This window comes from Erigeron canadensis, chromosome 4, assembly GCF_010389155.1.
Source record: "Erigeron canadensis isolate Cc75 chromosome 4, C_canadensis_v1, whole genome shotgun sequence".
Classification (NCBI taxonomy): domain Eukaryota; kingdom Viridiplantae; phylum Streptophyta; class Magnoliopsida; order Asterales; family Asteraceae; genus Erigeron; species Erigeron canadensis.
In genome coordinates, this window is record NC_057764.1 from 40295800 (window position 1) to 40322097 (window position 26298).

Consider the following 26298-nt stretch of genomic DNA (forward strand, 5'->3'; position numbering starts at 1 on the left):
TTTTATTGTTGTTGACATGCAATGTCAATAATTAATTACATGAGAAAAAACACACACAACTTCCATAAATGTCATCAAATGCAAGCGAAAAGAGAAAACGTATAAGCTGCAATGCGAAAACGTATAAGTTGCAATGTATGTGTACAAATCACCATGATCGACTTCTCTTTTGCATAATGCAAACAATAATGATGCAAATATTACTCAGAAACTGATGGTGGTAATTTTAAGTAAAAAAAAGTGTAGCGTGCCCTATTCAAGATATTGCACATTCTTGTCAAGTTCTTCAAAATCACAAACAAAGCACTCCCCTATCAAGTAGTTAACTTTTGCTACTACAGAATTAATGTTATTGGTAAATAGTTGACCCAAATATACATACAAAAAAGTCACATATCAATGCGCATTATCTACAATTAAAAATTAGCATCCTGTCTTTTACAGTAGCTATGTGTTGATTTGTTGAGGATCAACATTGAGAAATAAGTGGTAAAAAGATAAAAAGATAGTCAACTGAAAGGGCAAAGTTAGTATTCATATTCTATAACTTACAATTTAAGAAATAATAAACTCGTGCATTGCTGCGGAACATATTATTTACATGAAAAATGTATGGATGTAAACAAATAGTTTTAGTGTAATATAAATACATTTATGTCGAATACTCGAAACCATATCTAAAAGGTATATACAACAAAACATGTAACAATAGTAAAAATGTCGCGTAAAAATAATAACATTAATAGATATATAAAAACATGTAACAAAAAACTATATAAATGCAAATAAAGAGATGACATTTTGACGATGGTGATATAGCATAATGTCTTTTTTTAAATGTTAAATGAAGTTAAGACGTAACTATGATAAAAATTAATATATATTAAAATGTTATACGAAGAAACAAAAAAAGATATATTAAATTTTTTTAGCGATAATATTGTAAAGTATAAAAAATCTTTGATAGAAACATTAGAACCCAAAAGTTTGATTTCAAAATAATGAAAACGAAAACGTAGACGAAAAACAAAAGTTAAAAGATAGGCAGTTTAACGGATAAAAAATTTGAAAAAGTCAAATGTAAAGCATATAAAGTATATGGGGTAAAAGTGACAAAAATCAAAAGTTAAAAGGGTTGTACATCATACATATAGTCTTGTACATAACCAAAAGTAAAACATATAAAATATAGGGGTAAATGTGATAAAAACCAAAAAGTATATATTGTTGTACATAGTGTTGTTATATAAGCATAAATAATACAGAAAACAAGAACCCGATCAAAGTTACAGAGAGGATTTTTTGGTGGTTTTTCTTTTTCATATTACTTCACTGAAAAGATAATACATCAACTTGAAATAAAAGACTTAAAACTAAAACTGACAAACCCACTACTTCAAAACTAACATAAAATACGGAAATGAAAAACTACTGTTAGACTTTGTCAACATGTAGATAAGGACATAAAGTTAGTCTAGTTTATTTTGACCATGTGACCATCAAACCAAGTTGAAGCTGTCCACCAAAAGTTTGATTTAGAATTATATATGCAACACTCACCCCCCTAATTCTAAACCCTTCTTCTTGATCTCTTCAACTCCCAACAGTTCTCTCATCTCCATGAACTTCACCCTTGGTAGTGCCTTAGTAAGGATATCAACTCGTTGCAATTCACCACTGACATGTTCAACAGTGATTTTTCCATCTTCCACACATTCACGAATAAAGTGGTACTTCGTGTCTATGTATTTGCTTCGACCATGAAATACCGGATTTTTCATAAGGGCAATAGCTGACTTGTTGTCTACATATAACTTGACGGGGTGAGCTTCTTCACCAGTGAGATCAGACAGTAAGCTCCTTAACCACAAGGCTTGACACGCGGACGATGTGGCTGCCATGAACTCTGCCTCACATGAGGAGAGTACCACTATTTTTTGCTTCTGTGATGACCATGTTACCGGGTTGCCTGAGAGGTAAAACACCATTCCAGTGGTGCCCCGACGATCATTGACATCGGTTCCGTGGCTACTATCACTATAACCCACCAATTTACCATTTCCACCTTTCTTATAAATCAAACCATAATTGAGTGAACCTTTTACATACCTGAGTATTTGTTTCACAGCTTTCAAGTGAGATTCTTTAGGTGCTTGCATGAATCGACTCACCACATTAACTGAGTAAGCAAGGTCGGGCCTGGTGTGTAGTAAGTAACGAAGGCTACCCACTAAGCTTCTGTACAGCTTCACATCAACCTGCTTACCATCATCATCTTTAGTCAACTGTAGCTTTGGCTCCATGGGCCACTTAGCCGGGTTGCAATCATTCATTCCTGCAGTTGCTACTAATTTCCTTGCATACCCAGATTGAGAAATCGAAGTGTAGCCTGCCTCCTGTTTCACTTCTATACCCAAGTAGTAATTCAAATTACCAAGATCACTCATTGCAAATTGCTTGTTCATTTGCTCCTTAAATTGTAACACTCCTGACTCGTCAGACCCGACAACCAATAAATCATCAACATATACCCCCATGAGAATACAACTCTTTGTATTCAACTTCTTGTACACAGCTTGTTCTTGAGGGCATCTAACAAAACGCAATTCCTTTAGCGTTTTGTCTAACCGAGCATACCAGGCCCTCGGGGCTTGCTTAAGACCATAGAGTGCTCGGTTTAACTTATACACTATGTGTTCCTTCCCTTTAACAACAAAACCATCAGGTTGTGACACGTAAACTTCTTCTTTCAATTCTCCATTTAGGAAGGCCGTTTTAACATCAAGATGTGACACTTTCCAACCATTCATTGCAGCAAGTGCAAGAATAACACGGACAGATTCCAACCTGGCCACTGGTGCGAAAACTTCATCATAATCGACACCTTTCTTTTGCACGTATCCTTTTGCAACCAAACGCGCTTTGTATCTTGTTACTCTTCCTTCAGCATCTTTTTTAATCTTGAACAACCATTTTAGAATTATGGTGCTATGACCCGGTGGCAAATCAGTGAGCACCCATGTGTTGTTATTTTTTGACTCCAATTCTGCTTCCATAGCTTTTTCCCATTCTTTATTACCCACTGCATCCTTATATGAATGTGGCTCCTCACCTGTTAACAATAATCTGTCTTCATTTTCAATAACATCACATCTTGAATAAATATCAGCCAATGATCTTGCCCCACGTGTAGGAGTATCATCATAACCTGATAAGTCTATTCCACTCATGCTTAAATTTTTATTTATTGATTCACCAATAGAAGACTCATCTTTTGAGGTAGAATTTGTAGTGTAACTTGGATAAGGTGTAGGAGTTGTCACATTGATGGTTGACTGTACTTCACATGATTTTGGGGTCCCTTGAGCTTCTTCTGGAGCATTTGGGTGCACTCCATGTGATGGAGTGTCTTTTTCAAGTGGTCCAATATTATGTGGAAAAGACACAATACTCGTTGGCTCTTGATCATACACCACACGACCCCATACACCTTTTGATGTTATATTATCAACCTCATTTTTGTCATTTTTCTCCCAACTCCATTTTATTTTTTCATCACATTCAACATCCCTACCCACATGTGGTTTCTTCCTTATAGGATCATACAACCTGCAAGCTTTGCTTCCATGTTCAACACCAATATAAACCATCGGTTTACTTCTATCTGCCAACTTCTTCAAGTGAGTGCCCACTACTTTCACATATGAAACACAACCGAATACCTTCAAGTGATTAAGTTTCGGTTTTCTATTCTTCCAGCCTTCATAAGGAGTCATTCCCTTCACACCTTTTGTAGGAACCCTGTTCAAAATATATACAACATGTCTCACCGCTTCTCCCCACAAAATATCAGGTACATCCATTGTCTTTAGGAGTGAACGAGTCACCTCCAACACAGTTCGGTTACGGCGTTCAACGACCCCATTTTGTTGAGGAGAATACGGTGCGGTAAGCTGTCTTTGAATCCCTTCTTGTTCACAGAATTTCTGAAAGTCAGCTGATGTAAATTCACCCCCTCTATCCGTTCTCAACATTTGAACCACATACTTTCTTTTCTTCTCAACTTCTTTTTTGAAACACTTAAACTTTTCAAGTGCTTGGTCCTTGGACTTCAACATATAAACCCACATGTATCTTGAAAATTCATCCACAACAAGCATAAAATATTGATTACCTCCTAGTGTTGTGGGTGTAATTGGCCCGCACAGATCAGCATGTACAAGTTCGAGGGGCTGACTTGCTCTCCATTGGGTTTCCGACGGGAATGGCTTTCGAACATGTTTTGATACAAGACAACCTTCACATAGCTGTTTAGGATGTTTGATATGGGGTACTCCTTCAACCAGTTTCTTCTCTACCATCGACTCTATCACCTGAAAATTAATGTGTCCTAAACGGGCATGCCATAGCCATGGTTCTTCATTCATATTCATCATCAAACAAGCGGGTTTCACAGTATGTAAAGTGATCTTGTATAGTCTATTACTTGACCTTGGTACTTTCATAATAAGTCTCCTAACATCATCATACATTCTTAGAAACCCTCCATATAAACGTATATCATAACCCATTTCTTCCATTTGACCAAGACTAATAATATTACTATGAAGTGCGGGAATAAAGTAAACATCAGGTATCATAGTTTGGCTACCATCTTTACATTTAAGTAGAATTGTACCTTTTCCTTCAATTTTTACTTTTGACCCGTCACCAAAACGAACCAGCCCTGTCACCATCTCGTTTAACTCTGCAAATAATTCATTTTTACCCGTCATGTGATTACTAGCACCATTGTCTAGGTACCACCCATTGCTGCTGCTTTTATGACGATCAGGAAAGACTTTTTCTTCATTTAAGAGTACCATCGGTGACTTTTCTTCTCCATGGATTGCAAACATCAACGCTGGTTCATCATCTTGATCTTCAGTGAGATGAGCCTCTTGTTCATTCTCTCTTTTGGTCCTGCATTCGTTGGCATAGTGACCATACTGATCACACTTGAAGCACTTGACATCCTTTTTGTCACGTGTGTTTTTCTGATTTTGGTTACCATTATCGCGATGATAACTGCCTCTACCTCGACCACCTCTTCCACGGTATGAACCCCTTCCTCTGGATCCATTACGACCTCCCCGGTCATTAGAAAAACCACGACCCCGACCATTTCCATGGTAGTTTCTGCCATTTCCTCTATGTGGCTGATTCTCTGATCTCGTGAGCAACAAATTGTTCTCATTCGATGTACTTCCCTGTCTCAATTTTAACCGATCTTCATACACCTTCAAACGCCCTATCGCTTCATCGAACAGCATCTTATCGGTATCCGGAAACTGTTCAATGGACGCCACAAATGGAAGTAACTTGTCGGGTACGACATCAAATAATCTTCTAACAAGTGTACTATCCTCCATAGTCTCTCCAAGACTACTGTATTTTGACTTTATGCCACTCAATTTCCCAGCAAACTCATCTATTGACTCATTGTCTTTCATCTTTAACGCGTCAAAATCACTCTTGAGCGCCACTAATCTCGCCTTCTGTACCCGATTAGTCCCCAAAAACCTGATCTTTAGAGACTCCCATACTTCTTTCGCCATCTTCTTCTTCAACACTTGAAGAAGAATGTCTTCCGGGATAGCCTGAAAAATTAACGCCCTCGCTATTTTATTTTTCTTATCATTAACCGCCTCCCCGGCCGGTTCTATGGCTTCCCAAATCCCTTGAGCATCCATGATGGCCTCCATTTTGATGGCCCATGTCGTATAATTGGCTGAACTGAACATGGGACATTGGAACGGGAACGAAGTTTCTTTTGATGAGCTTGATGATGGATCAATCAACGACATGGTTTCGTGTTTGATTACTTTTGGCATAAACAAGATCGATAAGGCTCTGATACCAAGTGTTGTTATATAAGCATAAATAATACAGAAAACAAGAACCCGATCAAAGTTACAGAGAGGATTTTTTGGTGGTTTTTCTTTTTCATATTACTTCACTGAAAAGATAATACATCAACTTGAAATAAAAGACTTAAAACTAAAACTGACAAACCCACTACTTCAAAACTAACATAAAATACGGAAATGAAAAACTACTGCTAGACTTTGTCAACATGTAGATAAGGACATAAAGTTAGTCTAGTTTATTTTGACCACGTGACCATCAAACCAAGTTGAAGTTGTCCACAAAAAGTTTGGTTTAGAATTATATATGCAACACATAGCTAAAAATAAAAGATATAAAATATAGGGGGTAAAAGTGACAAAACCAAAAGTAAAAAAGGATTGTATATCATGCATAAAGTCTTGTACATAGCATATTGTATTTTAACCCGACGTTGCCCGGGAGACATAATAATACATAAAACGTAATAAAAGGTGCTACACAAACGATATAAACGAATGTAAAAAAGTATTTAAAATTGATGGTCATTTAGTTGTAGCGGAACGAACAGTAAAAAACGTTTTATACCGAATTTGAAAAATATAATAAAACCAAATGTTTAAAGGTAAAACCATAAATTGTGTAAATATGGTTTAATAGAAACATGGGAACCCAAAACTTTGGTGTAAAAATTTGAAAATTAAAACTTTTATGGTGGCAAAAGATACTATATAGAAACTTTAATGGGGAATATTGAATAGAAGTAAAGTCAAAAGGTTATGTAATGAAAAGATTAAAATTTAAGGGGTAAAAGTGAATATTATTAAAAGTAAAGAAGTATTGTACTTTAGGCATTAAAACTTGTAAATTTCAAGTTGGTTTTTAAAAGATATATAATAATATGACTAAATTTAACATTTGACACAAACTAAAAACTAAACTAACCTATTCAAAAATAGTTTACACACAACTTTTAGAGTTGACATCATTACCAAAAGAAAACATCCTTTTTTTAGATTTAAGTATTTAACAAATCCTCTCCTCATATTCAGTTTTTTTAATGGTTTGACACCTCAATGAAGGCAAGATCCGAGGGAATGTTTCAACTAGCCTGAACAACTCACAAGTTATATTACACAAGTCATACATTTATTTTGTCAGGGATATAGAGTGAAAGAAATCTGAATGACAGGCCAATTGATATTCAAGAATCAATTCGAGTCCAGTTTACTTTCACTTGTCAATTTGATTAAAAATTAGTAGTTCTCGTATTAAGTTTTTATTTAGTTGAATATGAAAGGTCAAAATTTCTTCATAGTATAGATGAATGAAGCATTTTTTCTTGTTTTGGTTTGGTACATTTTGTGATGTTCTATTAGTGCACAATTTTCGTCTAAGACAATGCTTGAACCCCTTCTTATTGCATTCTTTGCCTCTATATAGGACATATGACAACATCTAACTATTCAATTTGAGTTGCATAAAGGTGATACTGCACACTCTGTTATCACTAACTAACGTCTACTATTAAAAATTTAGATGACTAAAACATATCAAATAATTACGACTATACGAGTATAATTTGCATCACTAGAATCTTTGTAATTTCAAGACATTATAAAGCAACATGATCCTAATCAAATTATAGCTTCATTAACCAACTTGATTTAAAACAATTTAGCATTTGGTCTTAATATTATTTATTGCATATAATAAAATAAAACTTACAAATAACTATAAATATGAATATTATAGAATAAACTTTGTTTTTCCACGAATGAATTTCAATACCTTGGCGCCCTATATTGATCGATCAAGTGACATAAAACTCTCCGTGTATTTGAGTGCTTCAATCATGTACCTGTATTCTAGTTTTGTAGTCATGTACTTGTTAGTAATACATATGCCTTTGCTATGATCCACTTTATACATATCCCTTTTATCTTTGATCATGATCCAAGTTTTGTTCCCTATCCAGTGCAATGGCTCCAAAGAATTATCAACCTTATATTGACATCCTACCTTCTCCCAATTCCCATTATCTCCTATCATCCTCCACATCTGGATATACGCATTCGTAGAATATACATGCCGGTTAGTTTCATACTTGACACCCAACTGAATATGGCCTTGTTTAACGTTCATACTCAAATGTTGAATGTCTAAATCCATTAAAGAGGGATGAGTTGGTATTACGGTGAACATTCCAATCTTGGTGTCGAATTTTATAATGAAAGGTTGTTTTTGCTTATCACTTGACCATGGTCTTTTCTTCTGAGCATATAAGAAATAGAGATTTCCATTTAACCAAGTACCACTACCATTACTGAACCCCCAATCAAAATAATATGTACATTTAAAGTGGCCGGGAAAGAGTTTGATAATTTTCCGATGAGTCAACGTTTCTCCACGAGTCATATTTCAACGAGTAGAATGAAAAGCTTGTAGTCGTCATCAGAAGCATTGTAATACAATCCTGATGTCATTGAATTTGGCAAGTACCCTTTCGAATAAGGATTATTGGTTTTGGATAATGTTTTATGCTCGCCCGTCAACGGATTCCATATATAATATTAGATCTTTATCTCGATATGATAGTCTTTATTAGATATACTTAAACATACCAGTCCATGTAAAGATGTAAGAGCGTGGACGTAACGTGCATTTGCAGGTACAAACGGCAAATAATGGTGGCGTCGGGAAATCGACCCATCATCAGGTGCTTCAAAATCGATGATTCTAAATTGAAACGGTTTTTCTGTGGATAATAAGAGAAGGCTGGGTTGGGGTTGAACACAGGATCCATTGGTTAGATGGCGGTTATGCATGTTTGCAAAAATACGTGATTTGAGGAACGAGTGCCATTGCTTGCAAACACTCCTACAACGTTGCAACGACCTGACCGGCAACCTAGGTAGTATGTGGAAGAATATTATGCATCTTGGAAGAACTTTAGGACGACGACGACCGCCGCCTAGGGCCATCCAATTCGATTGCTGCAAATTTTTATTTTTTGATCCCTTTCTAATTAATTAGGTTTTTTTCTGGAAAGGCAAGGCTCTAATTAATAAATAAAAAATTAATACGACTAGTATAAAATAACATCGAATGAAAGCCGATATAAAAAAAGATTAATATTAAATTAGTAATTTATAGATATAGATATTTTTTAACCATTGATAATAAATAACTATATCTAAAATATGTATTGTTATAAAAATAAAAAAAAAACTGATAGTTATTAGGGTGGGGGAAGAGTTTCCTCACTCCTCCCCTCCCCGATTTTTCTTCTCATCCCCTCCCCTTTTGCTAGGAGCACCTCGCCACCACTTCCCTCCCCCTCCCCACCCTTTTCTACTTAATTTTATTTCTATTTATTTTTAAAACTAAAACATTTTATTTAATAATTTTAAAACTACTACAATATTAAAAATAAAATAAACAACAAAATAAAACATCAAACTACAATGTTAACGAAACGACAACACAATACATAAATAAACTAGCGATCGATGCCCGGGATGAATGTGCGATGAATATGGTCAATGAGATCCATCTAAAGATCTTCGTGAACGTTTGAGTCATATATCTCAAATAGTCGTTCATCCGATGGCTGTGGCGCAACCGGGGGATCTGGAATGTAATCAGGACTTATAGCGTGGTCCTCGTCTTTTAAAATCATGTTGTGAAGAATAAAACACGCATACATGATCTTACGGATGGGGGTTTCTTCCATTTGTCGTGCCGGTTCTCTAAGTATTTTCCATTTTTTATAATACCAAAAGTTCGCTTCACATCCTTCCTTGCAGCCTCCTGTGCCTTAGCATATCAAATCCTTTTCTCACCGGTTGGATGGAAAATCGTTTTCACAAACATCGCATATCTTGGGTAGATCCCATCCACGAGATAATACGGATACTGATATTCGGTTCCATTTACAGTGAAAGGAACCAACGGTGCTGTGCCGTCTTCAAAAGGATTGAACAAAGGAGATTGGTTCAACACATTAATGTCATTGTTTGAACCGGCAACACCAAAGTATACGTGCCAAATCCAACAATCCTGTGATGCAACTACTTCAAGCGATATCGCCGGCCCGTGATGATCACCTTGCGTGTACTGGCCACGCCAAGCTACTGGACAATTATCCCAAGCCCAGTGTGTACAATCAAGACTCCCTATAAACACATTTATTAAACCGAAAATATTAACTAAACTACGTATATATATATATACATATATACATTATTAACTAAACCACGTAATGTATATATACATATATACATTAAGTAAATATATATATATATATATATATATTAAGTAAAGATATACCTAACATGCCGGGGAAACCATGATAAGACGCATGATGATTAAGAATGCGTTGCGTATCAGTACGCGTTGGCCTACGCAAATATTCATGCCGATATAACTTAATGACTCCATCACAAAAAGCATTAAGGGTGTCACGTGACGATCTTTCCGACATATTTAGGTAATGATCTAAACTGTCGGGATTACTACCGTATCCTAACTGGCGAACTGCAGATGTGCATCTCTGTAAAGCCGAAAACCCCTATTTACCACGAGCGTCGATCTTCCTTTGAAAAAAACTAAAATTGTTTTCCAAATTTGAAGCTATCTTCACAAACAACCGTCTACTCATACGAAACCGTTGTCTAAAAAAAGTCTCATTAAATTTCAGTTCCTCGGCAAAGTAATCTCAAAAAAGACGGGTGTGAGACTCACCACGATCGTCGCGTCTTGTATACGTTCTTGAAGAGGAGGCAGTATCACGGACATCTTGTTGAATCACATAATGCGCCATTGTGAATAGATTAATATACCGTTCCGTCTCGTCGGATGAACTCGAGTCCGATTGGAAATTTGGGGGTGTTGGGCCGTGATTGTCAAGAAATAAATGATTGTTGAAGAAAGGGTTCATGATTCCGAAAATATAGATATATGTGTGTGTGATTTGTGTGTTGAAAGAAAAAAGAAAAAACAGAGTGCAGCAACAAAGAAAGAAGAGAGAGAGAGAGAGCCGTTTGATGTGGGCCCCATGCTCTTTTTTTCTTTTTTTTTTGTAACGGTCGAATCATAGGCACGAGATCCGGCACCACGCTTTCCACTACGCTCCCCTCCCCACCGGTACCGGAGGGTCGGAGCGGTGTTCCATTCGGTACCGGTCCCCTCCCCATACGACTCCGTCCACCTTTATAGATTAATCGTTTTTCATATTTATTTTCATTCAAGATATTTTTAATTGGCTAGCAATCATTATATGTTACCTGAGGTCACGTGCTTGACTTTTCGTAGTGACGTAGTCTACATCACATCATCTAAAAATACTTGTAAGGTTTCACTATTATATATTGAGATATTTTTTAATATCGAATATACCTATGGTAAGAAAAAGGTAGTCTATCATAGGTTTGATTGAAAGTGAGAATTAATTTTTAAATCCAACCTTACAAATGGGTTTTGATTAAAATAGATATATCTAGAAAGAATTAAAATGGATATCCTGCGACACATCACACACCTAATATAATGAATCAAACACATTGAATGGAAATATATTCCATTTTTCATTCTTATTACTACAAACCAAACACAACCTTCGTCTATATTCACAACAAATTGGACCAGATAGAATAGATATCTGCCGGATTAGATGAAGATTGTCCTCTTTAAAAGGGGCTTAAGATTACACAGTAAACCTACTTGCATCACTTTTTTTAAAAGGACCCTAACGATAAAGGTATCTGCTGGTTATGATACCTTTCTTAAATATCTCGAATAACTTTCTATTATGGTGACAGTTTTCACCTTTAATAGAAATATCACAAAATAAACCTACTTGTATAACCAAAGGGCTTATAGCCAAGGGAATGTATATGCCAATCAACCAATAAATTATGGGTTCAAGTCTAATAGTGAGTATATGTAGGAATTATCATTCTCTGTTAATATCATTCCGGGTATGGGGCATGAGTGGTAGACTTCATGGTAACCCCTTTAAAAGCCCTGTCCTTAGTCCTGAGCCCTGACTACAGGACATTACAGATATAATGAATGAGTTCATTAACATATGAAACAGCAAAGTTCAACAAAAAGTGATATTTTGAAGCAATAAAGTTGCATAGGTAAACCAAGAAGCTCTGGGATCATCAACTAACAAGTTGGCCACACCAAGGAAGGGTGGTATTCTTTAGGGCTAGAACTAGCAAGAATCAAAAGTAGTAAGCTTGAACCGAAATCTCCAGAATTTGCAGCTATTTTCGTGAACATGGTTGACTTTCAGTCTTGTTTTTTCCTTCTAGATGCTATCTCTGAAGCCCAGGCTTTCCCAAGATCAGTCTGGAACTTGCCTGCAATAAACAGCACCAATAGTTACATTACCTTGAAGGAGAATTACTCAAACGGGAATAAGTTGCAGATTTGTGATAAAGAAGTTGGATTTGAGGATATAAAGTTAATATGATGTTCTCCCAGATTTAGAATCAGCTAATGACCGATGGGAAATGGACGCAATCATAATGGAACAGAGGGGTAATTAGTCAAATCTCGACCCCGTCAGAATGTGCATTACTTTTGTTCAAGTTGAATATGGTTAAAGTACACATTAACCCAAATACACATGTTTAAATGATCAACTGATCAGCTTTAAAAATTATGCAATTGTATACTAAAAGTTCCCATACCTGCTGTAGACACAAAAAACTCCTCCAAATCTTTACCTTGCTCTGTATAAGAAACAAGCTTTGATCAATACAACGAATGATGATACCTAAGCCTAAAACATTGATCTAAAAAAGGACCTGATCCACACATTAATTAACATATGGCATATATAGTTTTTCTCTCCACATAATCACCTTTAATTTTGATACCTGTCTATATCTTACTATTAGGAAGATAGGCCTATTTGTCTTCAATAGTACAAGAGGATCATTTCACACTTATCCAAAAATGAGATTTGCCACCTGCTTTGTTCCTTTATCTTCAAGCTTTATAATAACTTGTTTGCTGATCTTTACGATTTTGTGATATTATCAATGACGGTCAATAGAATTTCTAAGTTTTGTCATGATTGAAGAACCACTTACGCAATAATAGCCAAACATTAACAGTTAATAATTCAGGAACCATATATTTTTAACTTTTAACTAAATTAGGCTAGATCGCTTATTTTACATGGATTTCCTTGATATAAACCTAAGGGTTTGTTGTTGGACGACACGACGTCCATGAACCCTAAAGAGTCCATCAAGATCACATATCGGTGAGGTGCCAGAATGATGGAGCAAATGCTAGACCCTGATGACGTTAGCGTGCTTAGCAGGCTAAGAATCAATACACGACATATTGTATTACTTGTTCTGTTTGAACTTAGTATTGTGATTATTGTCCAAATACAACCGCTCGAGATTATACTATGAACGAAAGGGGAAACAACTAACCATTTTCATATTCCAGAGCTTGAAGTATCATCTCAATCTGATGAATGAAGAACAGCCAACATCAGTTTATTATTACCAAAAATTATACATAAAAAAAAAAACTCTAAACCAACTTTTCCCTGTATAGTATATATTTTCGGTACAACTCTAAAGATACAAAACTTGCTTTGATAGCGAATGGTAAAAGATATAAGATTAATACCTTATCGAAATCCTTGACAACCTTAGCTTCAGTGGAAGAATTTTCTTCATATTCCATCCATAACTCATGTATTTCCTCAGCTGTAATATACTACAGATAGTAAGCAATTACAAATTTGCCCATGATTTTTTACCCCAAGTGAAGATGAATAGGAAGAGTATGTATGCACCTCGTGGCCCTCCACCAAGAAGTTTGCACATATGCTCTAGTGCTTCTTTCTCTAGCCGGCTCTTTTCTGCCTTTGGAACGCCATCTGAGGGAGTGATGTCACCAACAATGGCTATCCAAGAAATAATTAGGAAAAAATAAGTTTAAGATGGAAAGCAAAAGGAAGAAATGATAATATAGTCAAAAATTAATCCTGATTTTCACGCAGGGCTGTTCTACGGAGTAAAAGATAACAGTTTAAAAATACATAATATATGCCATACCTTCTGCAATATCATGCACAATTGCCATTTTTATACACCTGGAACATAAAAATAAAGTATATCAAAATTAGCTACAAGATTCTCTATGTTGTTTGAATAGCCTAAAGGAAAGCATGATATCAAAAATTATGCAACATGAAAAAGCTAACTTGTCTCGGTTGACTCCAGGAGTATCAGAAGCAATGAGAGCCATCAACCCCATCCTGTACATGTGGTCTGCGATTGACTCAGGACCTGCGACATCTCTTTTCACCCATCCTGCTCTTTTAGTCGACTGATAAAACACGAATAGCAAATGAAGATATCAATCATCACATACGAAAACTAACAAAATCCAATCAACAGAAATACAGTAAACTGTATAACAACAGCAAGTAGATGATTGTGTCAACATAACAGTAATTTGAGGGACAGTGGACATAAGCCAAGCAGCACAAACCTATACGCATATATGCTGGGTTAGACACACCAACTAACACTTAGGTATTGGCATGTTGCACCATGACCATCTTGATAGTAATCCGCGTTCATTACCACTAAGTCATTAACTTTCTATGTTACTGTGTTTACCGTGATCACATGATGTTATCATTAACAAGAAAGAGCAAATGCGACAGAGAGGGAGTATGTCAGTATATGATATGCTTCAATGGATGCATTACAAAAGAAGAGTTTCTACTTATATTTGCTTATTTGCAGTTGACTTATCTTTTAATAAGCCCTATTTTTATGGCCTTGCGAGCTTATTTTTTGTAATTACATATCATGTTAAGATCATAAGTCCAAAAATAAACCACATCAAAACAGCTTATCAGATATAGGACAAATGCGAATAAGCCGGAAAAATAAGCTAACCCAAAAACCCCCTAAACGACATTAGAAAAAAACAACAAATTAGGGCTTTACATTGCAGTTTCAGATTAGGTACAGCTACACACAACTACATATATAACACAAACAAATAAATACGAGTATTTTTTTATATGTAATGTATATATATATATACCTTTAGGCGATGACAAAGAGATAAGAAATCAATGGCGGATGATGGCGATGGAGATGATGATGATGCCATTCTACAAAACCTATAATTTGTATTATTATAAGAATTGGAATTGAAATAATAAGAAGAAGATGGTTTGAAAATTTGAGAGTGAAATAATAACAAGGATTTAGTAAAGGAGGTATTGATGATATTGAAACCGATAACCAAACGGCTCATTTTGTTTGTTTTGTTTTACGGCTGGTTTGGTTTGGTTTGGTTTGGTTTAGTTGACGACACACTTCCCCATTATAACTAGACGTCTAGACTAGATGTATTTGTTACAAAAAAATTTAGATATAATCTTTTTTATTTTTATTTTGTTACACTTATGAATTGAATACTTTAACGTCGATATTCTAATATGTGTGTGACTAAAATCTATTATACTCCGTATTAGTATTTAATGAAACAAATGGTTTCTATTATGAATAGGTGGTTTCTAAATTTGAATATACGTATGACCAAGATTTGTTACTATTTCAAGCGTTAAAAACGTTAATAAGTGATCCTCTTATTGTCATACCATATATCAATATATATTTGTTTGCTACGAAGGATTTTTAGAACTTGTATAAATGTGACAATGGGTTGGTGACCCAATCGAGTCACTTGTATAAATGTACCAATGGGTTGGTAACTGATAAACCTTGTAGGTTATTGTAATCGTAATTGTTGTAATTAAAGAGGATTTATAGCCTAACTTAATACACGGAAACTAATTATATAGTAACTAATATTCATCAAGGTTTGAATCTCACTTTTTACATTTGTAGGAGTGAATTATTAAATGGAGTTTTTGAGAGTGTTGGATTTCATTCCAGGCATACGTGTTTCGAACACCGCATACTGTCCAATTGAATGTCAATGTGATGTCACGAATGCTAACTGTTAATTATGAACTCGTCGTTCAAAAAAGTTGTATAAATATAGCATTTTTCTCTCAAGCATTTGAATTTTTAACCTACTATGACACATGAGCCACCAAAAAAAAAAAAAAACTAACTTTGTAAAATTTTCCAATTTGAAAAGTAATAAAGTATTGAAAAAGGTGAACTGATTTTGTATAGAAATCATATCACATCACTAGCACTAGGCTTATGTAACATCTCCGCTATCCAAACCAACTTTACTTGCTGCATTTTGTTACTGTCATATTTTACATCACTAGCACTAGGCTTTTTATGACCTATATATTTAGATACAAAAGTAAAACTTTTATCATGTCTAATGCATTTTGTTAGCCTTTTATGTCGTGACATGTTATATTAATGGATATGTGGTCTCATAACAATTTATGAAACTTTTCTGTGTCGATAAAACGCCCTTAAACGAAGATCATGGTATTCTCCGGCATTCAAAATTCACTCCTTCATAACGTTGATTATGTTAATTTCCATAAAGCATCATTAAGGATAGTTAAACTTTCTTCTTCTTTTTTTGAATTTATAACCTACAAGCCTACAACTATAAACACCAATTCGTGTCATACATATTTGTGGATTCAAGTATTGGTAATGCAAGCAAGTAAAATTGTCTAATGAAAGAAATGAACAAAAAGTATGTATTGTAAACAAAAAATTTAGTGAAAGTTCTGAAAAAAATCAAATACAAGAAATGGTTATGGCCCTGTGGGTTGTTGTGGATGTACCATGTATACTGTTTCTAGCAGGTATTGGTGGTGTTGTGGCAGTACAAACTTTGTACTGTTTTTTGGAATATTTTAATAAATTTCTAGCTTTTACAACAAGAAACAGATTTCTAAAACATTGGATATATGATATAAAACAAAACTTAATACCACTACTAGTTGTCAAAAAAACAAAAAAAACAAAAAAACTACTAGTAGTATTTTGGACATGTTTTCACTTTTTAGTACTCCAAGAAAATTTTTTCATTCCAAACTGGTAAAAATATTTTCTTGAAAAGGAGAAAGCAAACAGCCAAACATAGCCATTTTACAGTTCTCAGGGTTGAATGAGGGTAATCAACTCTTTCATCTTCATACTTTGTATAATTATATGTATATAGTTATATATCTGCTATGTAATTTTTGTTATAACTTCTTTATTGTGTACTTTAAGAACTTGTATTTTGTTGATCATTTGTGGGTTGTTTTTGAGCAAGATTATGCATATTTGACTGTAAAACTTTGGCAAATTAGTTGTTCATATATGTATCAGTTTTGTGTGATTCAAGTTTCTCCCAAATTTTGTGTACACATGAGGTTTTTGGATGGTAGTATGGTTTTACCTGAATAAGAAGCCCTAGATAACAATTCAAAGAAGAATGGTGAATGAAAGTTTACCATTATTTACATTTGTTTGAATTATTAGGTAAAATTGTGGTATGTAGGGGTAGTTGTAGGTATTGGTTAGAAGAAAGGTCTCAATGACCATGAGGTTGTAGGTTGAAGATCCATTTAGAACAAATGTGTGAATAATTGCGTTGTATGGATATATTTTTCTTTGAGAAAAACATTTTAATAAGTGCGAAAATTAAGACCAGAAACAATACAAATGGGATGTGATGTGAATTGGTATCAGTTGGAGGGTTTAGAATTTCTATTGTTTCCATAACTGGTTTGGGGTCTGAACATGTGTAAGTTAAGTTATCCCAAATTTTATTTTGGGTTTCCTCCACGATCACTTCTCGATCAGTGTCATGTATAAGATTGGGTTAGCAGAAGGAAAACCTAGAATCAGGTTTTGTTACAATGAATGTCATGTATAAGATTAGGCTAAACTTATGAGTCTCTATGTGAAATCGATGCTATTCAAGAATATGTATCTTTAGAACACTGAAGAGCGTATTACAGCTCATGGGTATACATATATATATTTTGTAGTCTTAGAGGTCATCTTCTTAGGTTTGCCTTCTTTTAAGTCTCTGCATACCCAACAAGACGTTTGTCTGTATGTGTGTACAATGCTTATTGATTTCACGTTTTAACTCATAAATATTTTCTGAAGCTCAAATACTAGACAACTTCATAAACACCGAATTAGTTTAACAACTGCAGCACATTTCTTTCCTGATTAAATATCAAATATCACATTTTTAATTATATTATTCAGGTTATAAGGCTGCTTGCTTCATGGCATATGTAGTGGGTTAACGAAGAAAAATAAAGAGTAATGACGTCGATACAACAATGCTCATATGTATGGATCCCTAGTGATATAAATTGGCAGGAACCTCCACTATATGACCTGAAGAACAAAGATGATAATTCATTCTCTCCGAATTTGTTAACCTTTTCTCAGCCATTAACTAAAAGTAAGATGCCCGAAAGATCTACACCTGACTTTGTATACAAACGAAGAAAGATTCAAAGAGATCATTCATCTGTACCACCACTTTACCAAAGCTCGACGCCTACTTTTGTGTATGGACGAAGGCGAAGGAAGGTTCTGGGGAAACCTCATCACGACCCCATAGTGGAAGAAAGCGTAAAAAATAAGTTACCCAAAACTTTGGAAAATGACAATATCTCATCATCAAATTCCAATATGAAGTTTCAAGTGGATGACGTTGGTGAGTGTTCATCTTCTAAGAATATAAGTGAAAAGAAACCAAAGAAATTGATAGAGTCAAACTCTGAAAATTCAACGGAGAGTGATTCAGACCCTATATTGTCCATGTTAAGGAGTGTCAAACCGTATAAGTCAAAGGTTCGCATTGATGAAGATTTTCAAGCTGAGGTCCCAGATTGGTCTGATACATTAATCAGGTAAGTTTTCACTGAATTGAAATGAACATCATCATGTTTTGTGTTAATGAACAGTTTTTGTTAACTATCACTCATTTTGACATTCTAGCATCATGTTTTGCTTTGTTGAACTCGTCAAGATCTATGATTGTTTAGATACATAAAAAACTATCAGAAAAGAAGCCTAGAATGCGATAACATAAGTAGAGGCAAAACAGGATACAGACTAAAAGCACTCAAAATATTATCACATGCTTTGGAGTGAAAATTTTAGTCATTCAGACTATCTCTCAGACTTTAAAGGAATAAAAGGGACCCTTTATAAATTTTCCTAAGAAAGCCAAAGTTACCTTCTAGCATGATTGCCAGGCATTATGCAATATACATTTATATCTAAATAAAGTAAAAGCCAAAAACTTTAGGGAATTTAGGGAAAATTTGAATATGGAGTTCCGCATGAAGGATTTTGGGCTTCATGATTGGGCCAAACCAGCAAAGGTGTTTGCACACTCATCTGGTTGGTGAAGACCCTTCTTTGGGCTACTCACAGGCTTTATAATATCTCTTGGATTAAAGGTTAAGCACGTTTTGAAGATTCCATGTTATTTTCACATGCTTGCTGTAATCTCATCCTTTCATGAATGTTTCTGCTAGCTTCTGAAACATGCTCCTCATCAACATAGGGAGGCATGTACAAAGTGCAACATTTCCATTTCGTTAGTAGTATTGTAATTCAAATTCACACACTTGACCCAACTATGTACTCTAGTTTTATTATCACAATCGTAAATAAAAGTACAGTTACTGATATATATTCTTATTGTGAGGTTTATTCAGTGTTTAATTGGTTGTCTATGGTCCATTCAAGAATGCACAGAGTGATGCATAAGAAGCCATCTTCAAGCCCCCTGGGCCAAACAACTGTGAAGCCCAAATTTTCTCTTGCAATTATTGATTATGGAAAATTTCTTTTTTCATGTGTCTTAATTAAGGGACATTTTAGGTGTTCATTAAATTAGTCAGCACCTTCACTAAACTTAGTGGCGAGTCGAGCATTGCATTTTTTAATTGTGTCAATGGAAGGGATTGTGGTTGTAAAGTTGATGAGAAACTAGGTATCCAAATCATATGAAAAGTAGTGTCGTTGTCAAGCCTTTTTCTTCTTTTCTTTTTTGTCATTTTATGTTTCTCTTTGACAATAATTCCCTAAGTTGATGCAGTGATCTTGATGATTATGGTGAACCTGTGGAAATAACTCCTGTTGAATGGGGTCTCGGTCAAGTAAGACTACTAATTGTTAATATTATAATTGAGAGCAATATTATTTTGATACTGAGACCATTTCATGTGAAATTATTATAGGACTTGAACTCTTGCAAACTTTCAAGACTTGGCTCAATAGGGAATTGGCTTCAATGTCATGACGTTATAGATGGTGACGGAACCATTTGTGGAAAATGGCGAAGGTGAAACCCTGCATATTAACAATTGTTTAGATACTGCTCTTTTAGCAAAAGCTAAAAATATATTCATTTAATATAGGAATGAAAGTTCAACTCTTGAGAAACAAAGGAGTGAAAGTTCTATATTTGACAATATTTAGGAGTCAAATGTTGTTCAATTTTGACAAAATTTCCCTTTTTAAGCTGAAAAGTGAATTTTCACTCCTCTTTATGAGTATATAACTTTACTTTGATTCCTTACATTGTCAAATTTGGGACTTGGTTAACATGTTAACTTTTGTTTATGTGAACTGAGGTCTAAAAATTGACCATAACGTGATGTAGAATGACTAATTTAGCACTAATAAGGTTAAAGTTCAGACTTGAGACAATCGATTTAAAATCCTCATCTAATAGTCTTTTTTTCTTTCGGAACCAAGTCCACTTAAAGTCTTTGAATCGTTGAGGTTTCTGATTCATTGAGTGCTAGATCATATGCAGTACTATTTTGTCAAACAGCTTATTAGTAGAGTGGCCAAAGATTATTTCCCTTTCACATTATAGACGAAACTTATATATCTTTCTCTTTAGTAATCAAAATACTTACTATCCTGCTTGTGGTTTATTGATACATCAGAGCTCCTTTATTTGAAGTTCAAACTGACAATTGGGGGTGTTATTGCGCTGTCCTCTGGGATCCAATGCATGCTGATTGCTCTGTACCACAGGTACGTTCATAAGTTCTTTAAAAGATAACTTTTATCAAATGTGGCATTGGAAACAAGTTACAATGTTAGTAATACTTGTGCTTCTTTTGCACTTCTGTATAGGAGCTAGATACCGATCAAGTAATAGCACAGTTGGAGTATATAGAAGTGGTATGTTCTAGTATTCTTTTATACAGTATAAATTTTGCATATTAGAGTTAATTTCAAAAATCGTCCTTGTGGTTTTATCAAAAAATCATGTTTCATCCTTTAAACTTCAAAATGACATTGGTAGTCCTTTATACGCGGATAATGGTCATGGTTCGTCCTTTAGTCGACCGTATAAAGGACGAAACGTGACCATCATCCGATATATTAAAGGACGAAACGTGACCATCATCCATTAGATTAAAGGACGAAACGTGACCATTATCCGCGTATAAAGGACTACCAGTGTCATTTTGAAGTTTAAAGGATGAAACGTGATTTTTTGGTAAAACCAAAAGGACGATTTGTGAAATTAACTCTTGCATATTATTAAAGATTTTAATGTCATTGGTCTCATGTTCACTTTATGGGTCCATATTCATTCCAGTGTACATCTAGTATACGACGTCACAATTATACTTCTGCTCTTTTTAACAATGACCCATGAGATGAAAATGTTCAATGGCCAATTGAAATAACTTTACTTAGATGAAGTTTCTTAATGATACTCGTTCTCTGTGGTATATAGTTGAGGCCGCGTCTCAAGCTGAAAAGATACATTTAACAAGGAGTGAAAGCACACTAGCAGTCTGGAGTAAAACCAAATTTAACTCGTACATTCAGGCATATAGAAAGCTGATGTAGGTAATCAATAGTCAAAGTATTACTTTTGTGAGCATATTGACTTGACCCATGAGCGGGACCAAACATGGATTTTTGCCAATGATTGGCTATGATGGCGATTTTGTAAAAAGTTTCAGTGAAAGTTAATCACCGAGTCAACAAGTCTTTGAATCTTTGTCTCTTACGTGATCTCAGCAGCTTTCCCTCCACTGAAAAAGAACACAAAAATTAATTCTGCCTGCCAAAACCAACAACGTTGCTATGTTATTGTTTCTGTTTGATTTGCAAACAGTATACATGTTACACCAATCATTTTAAAAGGAAAAATTCACTTGATAAATAACAAATGTTATCAGGTGCCAAGACCAAATGTTTCCGGTGTTGCTAATAAGAGCATTTATAGTAATTATTAAACCTCTATGCGTTCTTAACAGATAGTTTATTTGCTTAATTTGCCTTTGCTACAAGTGCAGTTAATGGAACGTAGTTTTCCCCCAACAGAATATATATTGTGGTTGCCATTATTTTCTTCTAAATTTAATTATGTAAATAGTTTTTATTATTTCCCATGGTCTTTCTGTTTCAATCCCTTGACCACCCATATATTGTATCACATATAGATAGATATATCATATATATCAAACATGGCATTCTTAATCTTAATCCCTTTAGCAGGTGAATTCTCTGCATCTGCATCTGTCTCTGAATTCCCCTACCTTTTGGGGAATACAAGAGAAATCAAATTTCTTCTCATTTTCATATATATTCATTTTCTTGAATTTTGAGATATATTGATCCTCTTGTAAGAGACAGAATTCAATTCAATGCCTCCTTTGGAGGAGCCATTTTTGCATTTGACCCCGCATAGAACCAACATCAATCGTGCCTATATTCATCTTAAGAATCGGCATTTTTCCTCTACCACTACGTTTTTCCTTTGGGCTTTGTTTTTCGTAGCATTTACGACGTCGTATTTGAGCTTCATTGATTCGGGTCACCGCTTTCTCCACCTGCCTACCTCCTGGGAGAAAAACGTTCGTTCATCAGCTCATATATGTCGTGCTAACGGGCTTTCTGTACTTGTTACCGGGGCAGCAGGCTTCATTGGTACACACGTGTCCCTGGCGTTGAAAAAGCGTGGAGACGGTGTTGTGGGGGTTGATAACTTTAACGATTACTATGGACCATCTTTGAAAAGAACACGACAGGATTTACTTGAGTTTCATGGCGTTTTCATCGTCGATGGTGACATCAATGACCGACGCCTTTTAGCTGCACTTTTTGATACAACGTCATTTACCCACGTAATACACTTGGCTGCACAAGTAGGTTTACAATATGCTGTCGATAATCCGTACGCTTACGTTCATAGCAATATAGCTAGTTTCGTTACGCTTCTAGAACAATGTAAGTCAGCTGACCCGCAACCAGCCGTTGTATGGGCCAGTTCTGGTGCAGTCTATGGCGTACATAATAAGGTACCATTTTCTGAAACAGATCAGGTCGACGAACCTGCTACGATTTACGGTTCCACTAAAAGAGTTGGAGAAGAAATCACCCGTACGTACAATCGCCTTTACGGGTTATCAATAACCGGGTTAAGATTTTTCACGGTCTATGGCCCATGGGGAAGACCTGACATGGCCTATTTTTCATTTATCCGGAATATTATAGAGGGCAAACCAATAACTATTTACCGGGCCAGTAACCAGGTTAAGTTAGCCCGAGACTTTGTATATATAGATGACATTGTGAAAGGGTTTATTGCATCATTGGATACATCCGGTAATAGTACTGGGTCGAGCGGGGCAAAAAATGGAAGTGCCCCTTATCGGATTTTTAACTTGGGTAATACGTCCCCAACGACTGTACCTGATTTGCTGACGATTCTCGAGAACATTTTGAAAATGAAAGCGACAAAAGAGGTGGTGGACATGTGTGGAAATGGCGAAGATATATTTGCACGAGTTAATATCAGTTTGGCCGAGAGGGAACTTGGGTATAAGCCAATAACTGATTTGAAAACCGGGTTGAGAAAGTTTGCTAAATGGTACTTGTGGTATTATGGCCAAACCATTCGTCAATGACCGTAGCGGTTGATTTAAACATGTAAATTAAAAGTTAGACGATGTTTTTGAGACGTTTTAATGTTACAAGCATTTGGTGCTTTAAGTAAGTTCAATTTGTTTGTCAGTATATGTATTAGAAACAGGTGAATGATGATTGTAACTGTTCAAATGTATTTGTTGAAAGTTATTGGAATTTTTGCAGCATTACATAAAGATTGTTGATGTAAGTTATGCGATTCATATTGTTTAATTACTATACCAGTTCGGCTGGTTGATTCATCATTTCGTCTTACACGGACAGCAGATTGCATTAAAAGTCTATAAAACTAATATAGTGCATAACTAATTATAATTATTTAAGTGTTTAAAAACACATTGATCCGACAAAATCGAAAAAATCACTTTTTTTGTTTTGTGCATCCATCTTGGATGCATATTCATCAAAATGATACATCCAACAAAAAACGTGATTTTTTTGATTTTGACGGATCAATGTGTTGTTAAACACTTAAATAATGATAATTAGTTATGCACTATGTCAGTTTTAAGGAGTTTTAATGCATCAAAATATAATTTTCAGTGTTCTCATTTGTTCTCATTTTAATTTGGTTCTCATTTGATAGTCACCTATAAAATAATAATTTTTATATATCCAATAGAATAATAAATAATATATATCCAATAATATTTTTACTATATCTATATTATATTATAAAGCAAAAAATCTTTGTCTAACATTTTAAGTTTCAACATTTATTTCCCCAAAATGCCCCTTCTATCAATTCTATATTACTGAACACCCTTTTTCTCCACTCAAATCTCAACAAATCATCTTTTTTCTCTCTCCTCCATAAATCATTTATTCTCCCAATTCATTCAAAATCTTTTATCTTAAAAACCGTACATCGATAAATCATATAAATTATATGGGTGTTCTTAAAATTTCATTCTCTTTCATTAGAAATGTCATTCGATATACTTTCAACGAATTTATAAATCCGAGGGCGGAACCCGTACGGCTAAGGCATTTGGCTATCACACTCTATGACCTTTCACCTTCAATGACCTATCACACTCTATGACCTATCACCCACCATCTCACCGCCGCAACGCGCGGGTACTTGCTCTCGTAAATATAAAGTTAAGTAATTAAAAAAAAATAGAATATAATGTAAATAACAATTTTTGTATTGTTTTTTGTCTATTATATACAAAAAATGATTGATACCTGCACAATACAACGACGAAAGTGGTGGTGGCGTTATGCTTATTAATGTAAAAATGATTGATGTAAATGAAGTATTGTAGTTTTTTTAAGAGCTAAATGATGTATGTTGTAAATAATTTTATTAAGTATATTATAGTTATATTAAGTGAAATATTTAAATTAGTGAATAAAGAAAATGAGTAACGTAATTATTTTAATGGTGAAAAAGATGAAAAGAAGAAAAATAATTGTTTTATAAAAGTGCAAGGATTAAATATGATGTTTTCATTTTAGTTTTTCCTTGCTTGTCACGAAGCGAAGAAAAATTTATGTAGTTAAACTTATGTACAAGTAAATTTCAATAATGAATTCTTTTTGGGTATAGTATTTTTAGTCTTCTTTTCTCTAGTATTCTGTATGTAATAAAAAAGATATTTTAATTCATAATTGATGAAAGGTGTATCTATTAATAATTTTGAACTTTTAAGTAAGATCATTAAATTAAATAATGATGTCATATACTTCTTTTAATTTTTTAAATTTAATTTACTATAATAAATTCAAATGATTATTATTACTCTGTATTATTTTTTTATTGACATAATATAATCCTTACACACATCTATATTATTTTATACATAATAATTATCACATTCTCTATCATAAAAGTGTTAGATGCAAAATTATCATTTTATTCTTAATAAATTAATTTACAACATCTATCACTTATCTACTAAATTATCTCTACTACCTTTTAACATTAGTTACACTTACATCAATTACTTACACAGTTGCACCTACCACGGCCGCCCTTACCACCGCCGATTGTTGTCATCATCAAGTCGTAACTGTAACGCGCGAGTACAATGCTATATAGTTTTATCAAGACAACATTTAGAGTAAAAACATTATAAAAGGCTTCAATATGTAATGATAGTTTTGGCTATATATCGACATGTTTTGGCCGATCCATGTGAACGTTGGGAACGTGTACTTGTGACCGTTTTTTTTTTGTTCTTGTGCCAATCTTCTTGGCTTCGCCGGAAACCTAAAAAAAATATTTGAGGGTTTTCGATTTTGAGGTTTGATCTACATTTTTCTTGGCTACTATTGCCAGAATACGTGCCGATAAAACTTTTCGATGCTCCTAACGTTATATATCACCCTTTTCCGGTGAGATCCGAAACCCCTTTTGGGGTTTCCGGTCGTTACCGGCCAAAAACGTTCACTTTATTACGGCCAAAACTTTGTTTGGCTTGTGCAAGGATGTAGTTGGCTATTGACTACTTGTTGGTCGGTTTTCCGG

At 34.7% G+C, this 26298-nt stretch overlaps 3 protein-coding genes across 3 annotated transcripts; 2 read left to right on the plus strand and 1 right to left on the minus strand.

Annotated features, from left to right (window-relative positions):
- Positions 1–11831: 11831 nt before the first annotated feature.
- On the minus strand, positions 11832–15254 carry LOC122595756 (5'-deoxynucleotidase HDDC2-like). The gene is made up of 8 exons (XM_043768189.1): positions 14989–15254; positions 14132–14256; positions 13983–14020; positions 13721–13831; positions 13552–13631; positions 13350–13386; positions 12591–12632; positions 11832–12257 (listed from the first exon to the last, which is right to left on the minus strand). The coding sequence occupies exons 1-8, from the start codon at positions 15202–15204 to the stop codon at positions 12187–12189; spliced, it is 720 nt and encodes a 239-aa protein (XP_043624124.1). The 5' UTR covers positions 15205–15254; the 3' UTR covers positions 11832–12186.
- A 1676-nt stretch (positions 15255–16930) lies between these two features.
- On the plus strand, positions 16931–21889 carry LOC122598496. Its single transcript, XM_043771089.1, has 7 exons — positions 16931–17007; positions 18102–18757; positions 19957–20017; positions 20099–20202; positions 20816–20906; positions 21009–21056; positions 21622–21889. Exons 2-7 carry the CDS (start codon positions 18162–18164, stop codon positions 21655–21657), a joined length of 936 nt encoding a protein of 311 aa, XP_043627024.1. The 5' UTR covers positions 16931–17007; positions 18102–18161; the 3' UTR covers positions 21658–21889.
- Positions 21890–22396: 507 nt separating this feature from the next.
- On the plus strand, positions 22397–23983 carry LOC122598198 (UDP-glucuronate 4-epimerase 1-like). Its single transcript, XM_043770798.1, has one exon. It carries the CDS (start codon positions 22541–22543, stop codon positions 23801–23803), a length of 1263 nt encoding a protein of 420 aa, XP_043626733.1. The 5' UTR covers positions 22397–22540; the 3' UTR covers positions 23804–23983.
- Positions 23984–26298: the final 2315 nt, after the last annotated feature.

Excerpts from the sequence above, each read along its gene's own strand:
- LOC122598198 (XM_043770798.1), top strand. The coding sequence starts at position 22,541 with ATGCCTCCTTTGGAGGAGCCATTTTTGCATTTGACCCCGCATAGAACC.
- LOC122598496 (XM_043771089.1), top strand. The coding sequence starts at position 18,162 with ATGACGTCGATACAACAATGCTCATATGTATGGATCCCTAGTGATATA. Across the intron at positions 18,758-19,956 it reads TGGTCTGATACATTAATCAG|TGATCTTGATGATTATGGTG; the intron begins GTAAGTTTTCAC and ends AAGTTGATGCAG. Across the intron at positions 20,018-20,098 it reads TTGAATGGGGTCTCGGTCAA|GACTTGAACTCTTGCAAACT; the intron begins GTAAGACTACTA and ends AAATTATTATAG.
- LOC122595756 (XM_043768189.1), bottom strand. The coding sequence starts at position 15,204 with ATGAGCCGTTTGGTTATCGGTTTCAATATCATCAATACCTCCTTTACT. Across the intron at positions 14,257-14,988 it reads CTCTTTGTCATCGCCTAAAG|TCGACTAAAAGAGCAGGATG; the intron begins GTATATATATAT and ends GTGTTTTATCAG. Across the intron at positions 14,021-14,131 it reads CCTGGAGTCAACCGAGACAA|GTGTATAAAAATGGCAATTG; the intron begins GTTAGCTTTTTC and ends TTTATGTTCCAG.